Source organism: Bos javanicus, chromosome 5, assembly GCF_032452875.1.
Source record: "Bos javanicus breed banteng chromosome 5, ARS-OSU_banteng_1.0, whole genome shotgun sequence".
In the NCBI taxonomy this organism is placed as follows: domain Eukaryota; kingdom Metazoa; phylum Chordata; class Mammalia; order Artiodactyla; family Bovidae; genus Bos; species Bos javanicus.
In genome coordinates, this window is record NC_083872.1 from 61,140,430 (window position 1) to 61,155,440 (window position 15,011).

The 15,011-nt window shown below is 39.9% G+C and overlaps 1 protein-coding gene across 9 annotated transcripts in view; it reads right to left on the minus strand.

The window, feature by feature from the left end:
* The window catches only part of CDK17 (cyclin dependent kinase 17), a 138,177-nt gene extending 123,671 nt beyond the window's left edge, over window positions 1-14,506 (minus strand). For 3 of the 9 annotated variants that reach the window (XR_009736485.1, XM_061416980.1, XM_061416979.1), the window contains exon 1: window positions 13,050-13,855. Coding sequence is in view for 5 of the 9 variants with exons in the window: in XM_061416980.1 (XP_061272964.1) it covers window positions 13,050-13,239 (190 nt within the window). In the remaining 4 variants the exon portion in view is untranslated. Of the gene's footprint in view, window positions 1-13,049; window positions 13,857-13,919 lie in introns of those variants that run through there. The other 6 variants (XR_009736486.1, XR_009736484.1, XM_061416981.1 and 3 more) reach the window with 6 other exon arrangements.
* Between the last annotated feature and the right edge of the window lie 505 nt (window positions 14,507-15,011).

Genomic DNA, 15,011 nt, shown 5'->3' on the forward strand with positions numbered 1-15,011 from the left:
TAGAACAAAATGTGGATGAATTCCTTCACAACCTTGGAATGGTGAAGACTTTTCTAACTATATTTCAAAATTCAGAAACACTAAAAAACTACCATATAAAAAAGGAAAAATCTGCATGAAAAAAATCAGAGAATCTATACATAAACACTTACAACCCATATCACAAAAAGGGCTAATCTCCCCACAGGGAACTAGATTCCATATATATGGAATCTAGAAAGATGGTACTGATGAATTTATCTGAAAGGCATCAATGGAGAAACAAATACAGAGAACAGACTTATGGTCACTGTAAGAAGGAAGGAGAGGATGAGATGTATGGAGAGAATAACATGGAAACTTACATTACCATATGTAAAATAGCCAATGGGAATTCAATGTATGCCTCAGGGAATTCAAACAGGGGCTCCGTATCAACCTAGAGGGGTGGGATGGGGAGGGAAATGGGAGGGAGGTTCAAGAGGGAGGGGTATATGTATACCTATGGCTGATTCATGTTGATGTTTGACAGAAAACGAAATTCTGTAAAGCAATTATCCTTCAATTAAAAATTAATTTTTTTAAAAAGTGCTAATATCCCTATAGAGAACTCATGAAATTAACAAGAAAAAGGCCAACAACCAAACAGAATAAAGAACATGAATGTTAACAGAAAGGAAAAATAAGTTAAATGCCCACTAGACATATTAAAAAAATAATGTCATTCATGATGAGACAAACACCACAGTGTGAGTTACACCAGTTCATTAAAAAAAAGTTTTTAGATACATCTAACAGATTTACAGAAACACCTATCTGTATTGTTTAATAAATGTTTTATAATAGTTTTAGATTTACAGAAAAATTTCAAAGATAGTATGGAGTCTCCCTACACCAAACACTTAGCTTCTGCTATTAAGATCTTGTATTACCATGGTTTGTCACAATTAATGAACCCAAACTGATATAATTAACTGAAGTCTTTATTTAGATTTTATTAGTTTTTATCTAATGTTCTTTTGCTGTTCCAGGATCCCATGCAGTATACCACATTATAGTATAATCATCTTCTCAGGCTACTTTAGGCAGTGACAGTTTCTCAGACTTTCCCAGTTTGGGTGACCCTGACAGTTTTCAAGAGTAGTGTTCAGTTATTTTGTGGAATACCCCTCAATTGAGATTTGTTTGATTGTTTTCTCATGATTAGCCTGGGTTACAATTTGGGGGAGGAAGACCACAGAGGTGAAGTGCTATTCTCAACACACTATATTATTAATGTAATTTATGACTGCTGAAGTTAACTCTCACCCTATTCAGGCTGCTATAACAGAATACTTTAGACTAGGTGGCTTATAAACCACAGAAATTTATTTTCTCACAGTTCTACAGGCTGGGAAGTCCAAGACCAAAGCTACTGCATACTCAGTATTTGGTGAGAGCCCACTTTCTAGCTCACAGACTGCTGTCTTCTTATTGTGTCTTCACAGAACAAGGGATATCCTTGATTTCTTACCACTAATTCCATTCATGAGGGCTCCACCCTCATGGCATAAGCATCCCCTAAGGGTCCCACCTCCAAATACCATTACACTGGGGATTAGGTTTCAACATGGGAATTTTAGGGAAATACTTGCTCTTAGACTATGTTGCTATTGTTATTGTTCAGTCACTAAGTTTTGCAAGTCTCACTAAAGTCTTTGCAACCCCATGGACTGCAGCACCCCAGGCTTCCCAGTCCTTCACTATGTCCCGGACTTTGCTCAACTCACGTCCATTGAGTTGGTGATGCCATCCAGCTATTTCATCCTCTGTTGCCCTTTTCTTCTGTTCTCAGTCTTTCTCAAGATCAGGGTCTTTCCAATGAGTCAGTTCTTCGCAACAGGTGGCCAAAGTATTCGAGCATCAGCATCAATCCTTCCAAAGACTATTCAGGACTGATTTCCTTTAGGACTGACTGGTTTGATCTGTTTGCTGTCCAAGGGGCTCTCAAGAGTCTTCTCCAACACCACAGTTCAAAAGCATCAGTTCTTCAGTGCTCAGCCTTCTTTATGGTCCAACTCTCACATCTATACACGATTATTGGAAAAACTGTAGCTTTGACTATACGGACCCTTGTTGGCAAAGTGATATTTCTGCATTTTAATATGCCATCTAGCTTTGTCACAGCTTTCATTCCAAGGAGAAAGCGTCTTTCAAATTCATGGCTGCAGTCACCACCCACAGTTATTTTGGGAGTCCAAGAAAAGAAAATCTGCTACTGTTTCCACTTTTCCCCCAATTACGTGTCATGAAGTAATGCGACTGGATGCCATGATGTTAGTTTGTTGAATGCTCTTGGATTATAAATTATCCATTTGCTTATGCAAATAGTATGCATATGTTATTTGTTTGGCGAAATAATAGCAGAAAATAGGAAACAACACAAAGATCCCTACAGGACTGAGTGACCATATATTCAATAGAAGTAAAACCACCCTTAAAAATAAAGGAAGATCTTTATATATGAAAAAAGCCTCCAAACTAATATATATATTTATTTACATTTGCAAAAAAACACTTGAAAAATAAGCAGGATACTAAAAGAAATGTTTGCCTATAAAAGGCGTGTGAGGAAAAACAAGAAGAAAGCAAAAGAGGAAACAAAACTTTTGTGTGTCTCTATACATACTTCTAGGTTTATAATCACATTGGGTGCATGCTAAGTAAGACCCTTCAGTTGTTTCTGACTCTGTACCACCCTACAACTGCAGCCTGCCGGGCTCCTCTGTCCATGGGGATACTCCAGGCAAGAATACTAGAGTGGTGGTATTGTGGTGCCCTCCCCTCCAGGGGATCTTCCCAACGCAGGGATAGAAACCACATCTGTTACGTCTAACCTGCATTGGCAAGCAGGTTTTTTACCACAAGCACCACCTGGGAAGCCCCATAATCACATTACTTATTCCAAAAAAATTTAATTTTAATTTCTGCAAATAATTTTTAATGCCTACAACTATAAAAAAAAATTGAAGGGTTCAAATAGAAAGAAAGAATGAGGAAAGGAAAGAATCATTTCTGAAGAGTAAGTATATTATGAGATAAAATAGCTCCCGCTTAGGGACAATTATGTACCAAAAATTCATTGCAAGCTTTAATAAAAAAAAAAAAAAATGCTGAAATGTACTATACCTGCTGCTGCTGCTGCTAAGTGGCTTCAGTCGTGTCCGACTCTGTGCTACCCCACAGTCGGCAGCCCACCAGGCTCCCCCATCCGTGGGATTCTCCAGGCAAGAACACTGGAGTGGGTTGCCATTTCCTTCCCCACTATACCTGCTAAAATTACCCTATTCTCAAAACTTAACTGTATAGTAATAATTAGACAAATAATTTGACAAATAATTATAGTGCTGTAAAATAACCTTCGTTATTAGCACAAAGATAAAGTCTAAAGAACTACAAAATCATCTGTATAAGCACAATATTTGTGTTATTGACTTATAAGCTGATACTTAAGGTTAATTAAAAGTATCTATTATTTCTACAAGCTATAATTTACTATTTTTTTCTATTTCCCCAAGAAAATGATGAAACCAATTTCTAACATACAGAAACATATTCTCATTGGAAGATAAAAATGGCAGGGGTCTGCAAACAAAAACCCACATCCAAGTGCTCCTAAGAGCCAGTAAAATAATTTTCATGTCTCTGAGGTGAACCAAACCAGAGAACAAGGACACAGGGAGCTCTTTTTAAAGTAGGAAAGCAATCCTCTAAGGCCTCCATCACAAAAAGCTGTCCATTCAACACTCAGAAGTAGCTCACTTGCAGCTGTTCACAAAACTTACCCAAAACTCACAGTAGAAAAGATTATATTATGCCTAAAAATGTTCCACTGGTGAATAAAATCCAAACTCCTTGCTGGTTTATCTCCCTCTCTGATCTCATCTTCTACCACTATTTCTCTATTCCTATTATACTACAAGTGGTTGATAGAGAATATATTCTTTTAAAAATAATGCTTAAAGTCTTTATTCATACCTCTTTTTCACCCACTTCTTTTATCTGAGAATGCTTCCCTTCTTTTCTGTATGTAGAGCTAATTATCTTTAGCATCTCCTCTGAGAAATCTACCTAATACCCTTGGCTAAAAGTCATTCCTTCATTCTCTTCAGGTTAACCAAGTCCACCTTTAGTGAGAGCATGAAATGGATAAAATCTATTCTAAGTTACGTAAGTTTTACTGAGATGCTCTTTACATGGCATAATCTGGACTAAGTAAATAGAAGTCTATTCTGATTCCTAATACAACTCTTATTAGATGTGTTGACCTATTTAGGGTTAAAATTTTATAGCAGAGAAGACCAGTTTTGCAAAAAAAAAAAAAAAGGAGACAACTATATCTACTTTTTTTTTTGGCCTGTCATTTACAAAAGTAGAATAAAAATATATATATAATATCAAAATTATTGGGAGAAAATATCCAGCATCTTGCCATACCAGGCAGGAAGATATAATATGGTGAAAAGTTAAAATAAGCTGGCATTAGTACAAGAATACATGGATCACCAAAACATAAGATCACCAAAATGAATTCTCTGACTTTAGAAAAGAAAAAAAGCTTTATGTGTAGTAATTTGATACAAAGAAAATATCACAAAATAACAACTCTAGTCAAAGCTATGATATTTCCAGTAGTCACGTATGGATATAAGAGTTGGACTATAAAGAAAGCTGAGCGTCAAAGAATAAATGCTTTTGAACTGTGGTGCTGGAGAAGACTCTTGAGAGTCCCTTGGACTGCAAGGAGATCCAACCAGTCCATCCTAAAGGAGATCAGTCCTGGGTGCTCATTGGAAGGACTGATGTTGAAGCTGAAACTCCAATACTTTGGCTACCTCATGCGAAGAGTTGACTCATTGGAAAAGACCCTGATGCTGGGAAAGATTGAGGGCAGGAGAAGATGACGACAGAGGATGAGATGGTTGAATGGCATCACCAACTCTATGGACTTGAGATTGAGTAAAGTCTGGGAGTTGGCGATGGACAGGGAGGCCTGGTGTGCTGCAGCCCATGTGGTCGCAAAGAGTCAGACACGACTGAGCGACTGAACTGAACTGAACAACAACAAAGCTGTGAGGATTTAGGGAATGCTAATAGTCTCCTCCCTAGCAGCTTGAGGGGAGAATACAGAGGGAAGGAAAAAAACAACAAAAACCAACATCCTAGCAATCAAAGAAATTCAAATAAAATGGTTATCTTTCTATAAGCAAATTATCAGAAGCAAATATTTTAAATATTAGTATCACTGAAAATAGATGTGGTAGATTATCAGCAGCACTGGTACAACAGGCATTACCAGAAAGGTTCACAGGCTTCGATGTGGGAAGTCCATTTCTGTATATCTAACGCATGCTAAGGAAATGTAAAATGGAGGTGGTGGGTCACATGCTGGAGTCTGTCCCTGCACAATTTAAAATAGTGAAAATTTTAAAGTGATAATTTAATAATTATCAACCACTATGAAATGTTTAAATTCTTTTGATTGATGATTAACCACTAAAAATTATAGCCATAAGAATTAGTATTACCATAAAAACTTACATTATAAAAAGGAACCTGGGCAAAAATATTTAACTCTAAATATGAAAAAAGACAAAGGGACTATTTGAAGATGATAACCACTGCAAGGAATTTAAAGTCTATTTTTTACATTATTTTATGTTCTTATACTTAAAAGATAATTTTCAAAACATGATAATTGAGACTATAAAGGCAGGAAACAGTAAGACACTGGAAAGAAACTAAAATTATTGAACAAGAGGGCATTAGACTGGGGTGGCTCCAATGCTTTGGTAGTCTACATAAGCAGACTAAAACCTAAGCCAGACTCAATACACTTGTATCTGAGAAAATTAAACTTTAGGACAACCAACCAACTAGGCTTTCCTAAATAAGGCAATCACTTAAGCTATAGCCAGTCAAGTTAATTTCCTTTCTTTGCTTCCATGTCTTCTCTATAAAAACCTCCACCCACCTCCTATTGGTGGAGCACTCCTAACCACTTGTGGCTTGGTACTGCCTGATTCAAATCAAGGTATGCTCAAATAAAGTTGAAAATTTTTAATGTGCCTCAATTTACTGGTTTTTGTTTGGCTGTTTTTTTTTTTTTTTCTGGCTGCACTGTGTGGCAAGCAGGATCTTAGTTCCCCAACCAAGGATCAAAGCCATGCCTCCTGCAGTGTACTCTTAACCACTGGACCATCATCAGGGAAGTCCCCTCAGTTTACCTTTTAACCAAACAAACTAAAAAGCAAGACAAAAACATTCACCAAAGTAAATAAAATAACTGGAACAGAAGTACATCAACCTAAGAAAACCTTCCCCCAAACACAATTAAACTAGGAAATATAAAATAGAATAAAAAGAAAAAAATAAGATGGAATGATGAAAATTTTTAATCACTTTGCCTTTACTTTAACTTATATATGAGTGGTTCCTCCCCTTGACACTATGCTAAATCCTAGAACAATGACTCTAAAATTCAAGAATTACTTGAAATATTCTTTAAAAACCCAAACCCAGAGTATCCCAATTCAGGTGCTCTAGAACAGAGCTTGAAATTTTACACACACACAGAGGCTTCTTGTTTTGTCATTTTTAATCAACAAGTGTCCTTCTGAAGTTCAGGTTAAGGCCACTGACCTACAAATAAGAGAATAAAAACACAGTAAACAGCAAAAATCTAAGCAGATTTTATGACGACGGAAAAATGCAAAACTAGTTTCTTTTTTTGATGGGTAAGTTATATTAGCTGTTATTCTATTTTGACTTCAGAAAATCTGAGTCACACATAAACTCATCAAGAAGGAAAGTATATATATATATATTGTCTAGACCATTAAGATGTCAAATAAATGGTATAGCACAGAAAAACAGGGTGGTTACAAGAAAAATTTGGTTGGCCCTAAGGAAAAGCTTATCAATGTGCTCATCAGGAAGATTATGACAGTTTTATCCCTAACGGTCATTAGATAGGAAACAACAATGAATATCCCACTTTAGTCCACTAGCCTATGCTACTCCCCTCCTGCCAATACACATAAAGGGTGCAACATACACCCATCAGTAAACTTAACTCACTAACACACTGATTCTCAAATTCGGTGGAAGGCATATTAGAAAATCCACGGGGTATATCTATAGTTTAAAACGCCAGAGATGATTTTGACTCAATTATCCTTGTGAATCACTTAGATATTCATCAACCTGAAGCAATGGCTCTGCAAAGCAATTCTAGTACCATAACCAAGTTTTTCCCAGAGAAATAATAATAATGCAGAGTAATAAAAATAATTGCTAACTGAGTACTCACTAGGTGCAAGGTACTTTGCAGTCTTCTATACATACCATTGAATTTCTATAACCCTATAAAGTAGGGTCTGTCATTCCCAATTTTACAGAAGAAAATGACCCTGAAGAGTTTAAGTAGCTCAAGATCACATAGTTATTAGTTATTACTGAAGTAGTCTTTATTGGGGGGGGGGGGGAACTATCATCAATTCTAAACTTTACATAATAGAAATGAGTTGTAGAGTTTTTTTACAAAATATTATAGCTAAAAGTTAAAATGTCAACCATTTTATAGCTTCCTGGAAAAACAGGGGTCAGAAGAAAACAAAAATGTAAATAATATCTGCAAAAGGAATGGCAAAAATCCATGTTCACAAACTTACAGGCAAAAATTACTGAAAAATATAATGCTAACTTCTGTTTCTGGAGTGATAAAATGTAGGTATGTATCATCTTGAAAATTTAACTGATATAAACATTTTCAGCATTTTAAGGCTATATAATAAACTGAGGAATATGAAAAAGCATCAACTCTTACAAATTGTGAAAACTTGTTTTTTTTTAAATGTCACATCAAGATATTAAGCTATCTGATTTCTCAAATCTAGTTTTTATAACATACTGTATCAAAGATATAATTTAAAACTCAATTTTAAAAACCTCAATGAAATGTCTAATTTTAAAAGCTGACAATAAAGCAGTTTATTTAAGTACAGTAATTTCAATGAAAAGTATCTATGTGTGTGTGTGTGTGTGTATATATATAAACTATAAGGTTAACAGGAATGACATTAAATGCGCTATTCTGAGTGCAATTCTGTATTTTAATGAATTTAAGCCTAGTACTCTACAGCTAAACAGTTGGATTTCATTAAGGATGAAATTTCATCCAAATCTTCTTCTTGATATTAACCAATGTTTTTAGACCTTTAAAAATAGCTATTTTATTCACATGGGCTTCCCAGGTGGTAGAGTGGTAAAGAATTCGCTTGCCAATGCAGGAGAATCAGGAGGCATGGGTTAAATCTTTGGTTTGCAAGATCCCCTGGAGGAGGAAATGGCAACTCACACCAATATTCTTGCCTGGAAAACCCCATGGACAGAGTTTGGCGGGCTACAGTCCATGGGGTGGCAAAGAATAGGACACAACTGACCGTGTACACACACATACTGTATTTACATATAGATACTGTATTTACATATAGATATTGTAATTGATAGATCTAATTTGTCTAAAAGAAAAATCTTTGAAGATTACACCTCTTTTCTTTTCATTTGCGTATATCTCACATGTAATTTAAAAGGCCCAATAATACCAAGTTATTGCCCCTCCAAATTGGCCTAGTAACTGCTTCCAGATTACTCTCATAAAAACACAGCATACACGAAACACAGGCTCTTTATTTTCTACTGTATCAAAATTACTTGACTATTTCTAGGCCATAACTAATCTGACTCTAATTTACTAATTCAATGTTTTTTCTAATTCTATCACTTCATTCAATTAAGCAATACATAATATGGGGGAAATACCAAAATTTAAAAAGCATGGTCCCTCTGGTGCACAAAGCAGTCAAAAGGGTAAAGACTTGTAAATAATTAATTACAACACAATGTATTAAGTTCCATGCTATGCTATGCTAAGTCACTTCAGTCGTGTCCGACTCTGTGTGACCGACCCCATAGACGGCAGCCCACCAGGCTCCCCCATCCCTGGGATTCTCCAGGCAAGAACACTGGAGTGGGTTGCCATTTCCTTCTCCAATGCATGAAGGTGAAAAGTGAAAGTGAAGTCGCTCAGTCGTGTCCGACTCTTAGCGACCCCATGGATCTTAGCGACCCCATGGATTGCAGCCTAACAGGCTCCTCCATCCATGGGATTTTCCAAGCAAGAGTACTGGAGTGGGGTGCCATTGCCTTCTCCGATTAAGTTCCATACAGGGTGCTAAGTCGCTTCAGTTGTGTCCAACCCTTTGAGACCCTGTGGACTGCAGCCTGCCAGGCTCCTCTGTCTTTGGGGATTCTCCAGGCAAGAATACTGGAGTGGGTAGCCATGCTCTTCTTCAGGGGATCTTCCCGATCCAGGGACTGAACCTCTGCTCTTACATCCTCTATTGACAAGAGGGTTCTTTACCACTAGCACCACCAGGGAGGCCCCATGGAGTCCTATGCTGCTGCTGCTGCTGCTGCTAAGTCGCTTCAGTCGTGTCCAACTCTGTGGGACCCCATAGATGGCGGCCCACCAGGCTCCGCCATCCCTAGGATTCTCCAAGCAAGAATACTGGAGTGGGTTGCCATTTCCTTCTCCAATGCATTAAAGTGAAAAGTGAAAGTGAAGTTGCTTAGTCGTGTCCGACTCTTAGCGACCCCACGGACTGTACCCTACCAGGCTCCTGCGTCCATGGGATTCTCCAGACAAGAGTACTGGAGTCGGTTGCCATTGCCTTCTCCATTGAGTCCTATAGTAGACATAAATGCTATAGCAGGATCACAGTAACTCTGCCAGAATGAATCAAAGACAACTTCGAGGAAGTAACACTGTCCTCAAAAAAGAGAATTTCTCTCCAAGCACTGTAATATCTATGTGCCAGTTTCCTCATCTTTGTATCCTAGCATTGACCACAGTGGTAGTACGGGGTAGACATGTACTTCAGACATGGATGAACAGATGAATGGATAGATTTCATTAAGGATGAACTTTATTACAATAAAATTTGGTAGATGCTCAAATAAGGTGAACTAATTTTACATTTCAAGAAAATTATACACAACTTTCGATTATCCCAATGTCATGGATCTATAAATCTATCTCCTTACATATAGTGTTCAATATCATATGTTACGGCAGAACATAACATTATTTATAGTAGGCATCCCACCTATTAGATTTACTGATAGACATCTACTGATTTTCCAAGTTGGCCAAAAGAGAGGAAAACAGGCTAGGAAAGGTAAGCTGCATCTCAGATATATTTAATATATTTTTCTGGTCCTTAAAATCTCTCTCTTCAGGTCAAATATTTTGCAGATATCAAACTGACTGCCACTAAAAAATCTGGGAGCAAAACAATGACAAAGAATTCACGAAGGACAGTAAAAATTCTTGAATTAATTTTGTAAGTATCTCACAGAAATCTTTTTTTGAAAGTCTAACAGGTCCTCTCCCCACCAGTTCAAAGAAATTGCCAACACTGTAAGCTGAATGCTAGTAAATTATACTAGGTTTTCTATTGTAGGCTGATTTTACTTCATAGATACTATATAAAGCACATTTTAAGATACCATCAATCTACTGTTTATCTTCATCATTTCAAATGCTAAGTGTCATAATTCATTTACAAAATGCATTTAAAATATTTTCCATTTAAAAGATTAAGCAGAAACTACACATTCAAAATTCAAAGAACTGTTTTTCCTTCACCTATGTGAAAGGGGACAACTTTTAAAATAGATAAAATACTCTAAAGAATATTTTATAAGCTGGATTTAACTTATAATGTCTTTTTTCTATAATACAGCAATATATTCATTACAATTACACATCATGGAAGTATAAAAGCCATATAAATGTCATGTCATGATGGTCTAATTTTTATTAAGACTACAGAACAGTAATAAAGATTCAAAATGTAATGCCCTATAAATATTCAGTATTGTTAGACAATAACAAAATATCAGGGCAAAAACTGTGTTCATAGAAAATTTTCTTATATTAAGTAACATTATTATCTTTACTTCTGAATGTCTATCTCAGTAGCCATTGTTCACAATATTGCAGTGTTTTAGCTAGCACTATTTCACCAACAGAAGAGAAAAATACTGCTGAAAATAAGGGAAAAAACAAAGGCAATGACAGAGTAAATTTTCCATGCCATCTCTTTTCACCATAATCATAGGACTAAACCGGTAAATGAAAACTAAATATATCAACACTTATATACTTTTAAATGTTCTTAGTCAACACAGCTATTTTGTGCTCCAAAAAAAAAAATTAATTTTTTTATTGGTAAAACTAATGACTTATTAGAACAAGACTGCTGGTGTACAAAGCTACCACTACCACACTGAATCGCTATCATACACTGAATTAATTATTCTAACTTCATCTTTCCTTACTATGTATCTTTTTGCCTTTTCATTACTATGTATTGCTTCTTTTTTCTTCAGGTAATCAGACTCATTTGGCAAGCTGCACTATTTCAAATATCTAACACTAAAAGTGATTTTAATGGACCTGAATCCAAAGATGAGAATACATTACACATTCTATAGAAGCTCCTTTTAACAACAGGCAAATCAGAATATTAACAATTTTTTTAAACAAGAATTTAATTCTCCATATATTTTTTTTACTGACTGTAAAGGTCAGGTGAAAATTTGAAAGATACAGAAATGTATTTTTATTCATCTGTAAGTCCCACTACCCAGATCTCTGATGACTTTTTGGTAGATTTCCTTCTAGTGAGGATAAAACTTCAAGTAACTAATTAGACACTAATAATTATGTAGAGGGGGGGAAATCAGTGTATCCTCAATACAGCCTTTTGATAAATATATAAAACATTGATTATTAATGATATGACCTGTTAATTTCACAAAGAATTTAGGGAGTCTTTCAATTCAGACTGATCCCTAAACTGAAGTCCCTTTCACAATTTTTATAGTGTCAACATTTTAATGGCTATAAGCAGCAAGATGAGACTGTTCTTAAAATGATTATTAACAGTGATGTCAAACACATTTCAACATGTTTTTATTTTTGCTGTTAAAAAAATCAATAATATATTTGCACAGTCATTTTAAAAGTTTAAATTCAAAGACAAAATTCTTTGAAGCCCAATATTCAAAACCATTAGTTTTCCTGGCCCATAAGATAATTTACCAGATAAAAGGTTACCGCTTCTACATCTGGAAATCTCTTCCATTAAAAAAAAAAATTCCTTAAATATAGCCACATTTTTTCTTTTGTTCCAACCCATTGTTTATGGAAGTATGCAGATATTAGGAATACAAAGACTGAAATAACTTCATTAACAAAGCAACATCAACATTTAATAAATAAACCAACTACTTAATCTTACAAAAGAACAGAACAAAACCAATTAAATGGTAGCAAGTCCTTTTCTTACAGTATGGTTGAACCTGATTTCTACCTTCTAGAAGGCCCTCCTTTACTCAGGACATCAAAGATCTTAAAAATCCCATTCATTTTCTTCTAATGGTCAATACGCCTAAAACATAGTAATTTAAATTTGTTACTCTGACCTTCTTACGTAAGAGCCTTTTAAAAGAAATCCTTCAACAAAGACTCGAGAAAGAACCAGCAAAGTTTGAGTAAACAATTGTCTAAGTCAAGCATTTCCTGATAAGTGACAGAAGAGCTAGTGGCTGCCAGGGATATACTTGCTGACCCTAGGAACAGTCAAAATTCAAAACAAAATTTGCCACTTCTGTATCTAAAACGTTAATTTGGCTAATAAGTAAAATGTGATAATCCATGACCAGCGACGTGTCTCTGGTGGACACATTATAGAGGAGGAGCGCCATGGATTTCAGCTACATGCTTTTGCCATTTTTGCAGAAGAAAAGCTAATTGTTAACGGCCATGTGACATTATAAGATCCCAGAAAGGAAAGGGTGGGAGGAAGAAAGAGGAGTTCAAGGCAGTTCAGGGTCAGAACAAGCTCAGACATCCTGTCATTAGCAAACGTTCCCCAAGCTGAAGGCATAATGCTGCTTACCCGAAAAGGAGTGGGTGAGAAGGGAAGAACGAGGGGAAAACCGCAGGAGAGTCAGTGTGGCACGGAGGGGGTGATGGGAGGGAGCAGATCTGGAGCTCTCCAGCCGAGTTGGGGAGCAAAAACCGTCGGGCACAAAAACCCTGAGAAAAGCAACTGCGACGCAGACGACAGTACTTGGCAGCCCCTTCATCTCCCCCTCCCCATCGGTTACTGGGGTTTCCCACCTTCCCTCCACCTCTGCTCTGGCCAACACTCAGGGGTGTGACCCGCCAGCGGGAGGCTGCCCCGAGCTTTGTCTCAGCCGGCTCCCCACGCGAGGGCTCCTCCTCCCGCTCCCCACCCGCGCACACCTCCGGCGTCTCCAAGGAGCTGGAAACGCGGCAGCCGCCGCCTCTTCGCCCACCTCCCGCGGACCCGCGCCCCTTCCTTCCCCTCGGGGCTGCGCCGCCCGCTCCCGCAGCTCCACCCCCGCCGAGGGGACCTTTGTGTCTCGGGAGACTTTCTGCCTCTTCCCCTCCTCGGCCTCGCGGGGAGTCCGGCCTGCCCCCGGAGACCAAAACGACAGCAAACACGGACGCGGCGGCGGCTGAAGGCGCCTCCCGCGAAGGAGCCAGAGCGTCAGACACCCACACCCCACCCCACGCCAGGGGAAATGCCCGGGGTCCGCGCTGGACCCCAGGGGCAACAAGCACCAGCGAGCCCCCTGCGCCGCGCCGCCCTCTCTCAACTTCCCGACCGGGCCTGAGCCTCCCACGCCCCTACCCAGCCGCTCGCCCCGGCCCCCAGTCTCAAGCACCCTGCGGCCCCACTCCGCCCGGGGTCGGCGGGCCAGGAGGGAAAGCCCCGCGCCGCCGCCGGCCGCCAACTCACCAGCAAGTGCGGGGGCTGCGTCCCGAGAGCAGGCGAGGCGAGGGAGGCGCAGAGGCAAAGCGGCTCCGCCGACGCCCGCGGCGACCGGATGCAGGTCCGGGTCCCAGCCGCTGGCCGACCCGAGGCGCCTCCGACGCGCAGGCCTCCGCCGCCGCAGCCGCCTTCCAGCTCTCGCCGAAGAGTCCGAGCCTCCGGGAGGGGCTGCGGGTCGCTCACGCGTTGCCAAGCCCCCCGGACAACATGGCTCCCGGGCCGCCGAGTCGCGCAGGCGGCCCACTAATCCCCTTGGAGGAGCCGGGGTGGGAGCGAGGCGGGCAGGGAGGCGCCGACGCCCGGCTGAGGCGGCCGGGCCGGACACGGGTTCTTCTTCTCTGGGGCCGCCGGACGGTGCCGAGCCGACGAGACGCTCGCCGCTGCGTGTGCGTCGCTTTCTCACTCGGCGGCTGCGGATTGACGCCTCCGCCTGTTTCCCAGGGGAGAGCGAGCGCGAGAGAAAAAAAGACTTTTATTGAAACGCTCCAACCAGCAGCAGCAGAGAAAGGCGACCGGCTGCGGGAGCTTCCCCCACCAGCTCTCGAGCCGCTCGCCGCGGGCAGCGCGACCCCTGCCGGTGGCCGCGGCGGGGGCGGGGCCTAGAAGGCGGGGCGGGGTATCCCCGGGAAACCCCCCACCCCGAGGTGGGGGCCCTCTGTCTCAAGTGCACCGCTTTTGGGGTGGCGAGAGGGCGGTGGGAGAGGTGATGAGACCCCACGAGGGTGAAGGTTAGGCAGTGCCTGTCCACGGCGACTGGAGAAGAAATCTCACTGGTTCAGCCCCTTCATCTTTCAACATCTCCCCACCAACACAAAAACTGTGGCTTAAATTATCCAAGTAATTATGTAATTTAGATACCATTGCCACAGTTCTCTACTCGTTCTCTAGAAAGCTGATGTCAAAGGACCCGCACTTGAGCTTGATTGCTGCAACTTTTCTCCTTTATTGTGGGCGGCTGGGTGAATACGAGAGCAGCAATCACTCACACAGGCAGCATTTATTCAGTTAAACTACAATCTCCTTTATATTATGTTTTTGACAATATACTAGGTCTTTAAA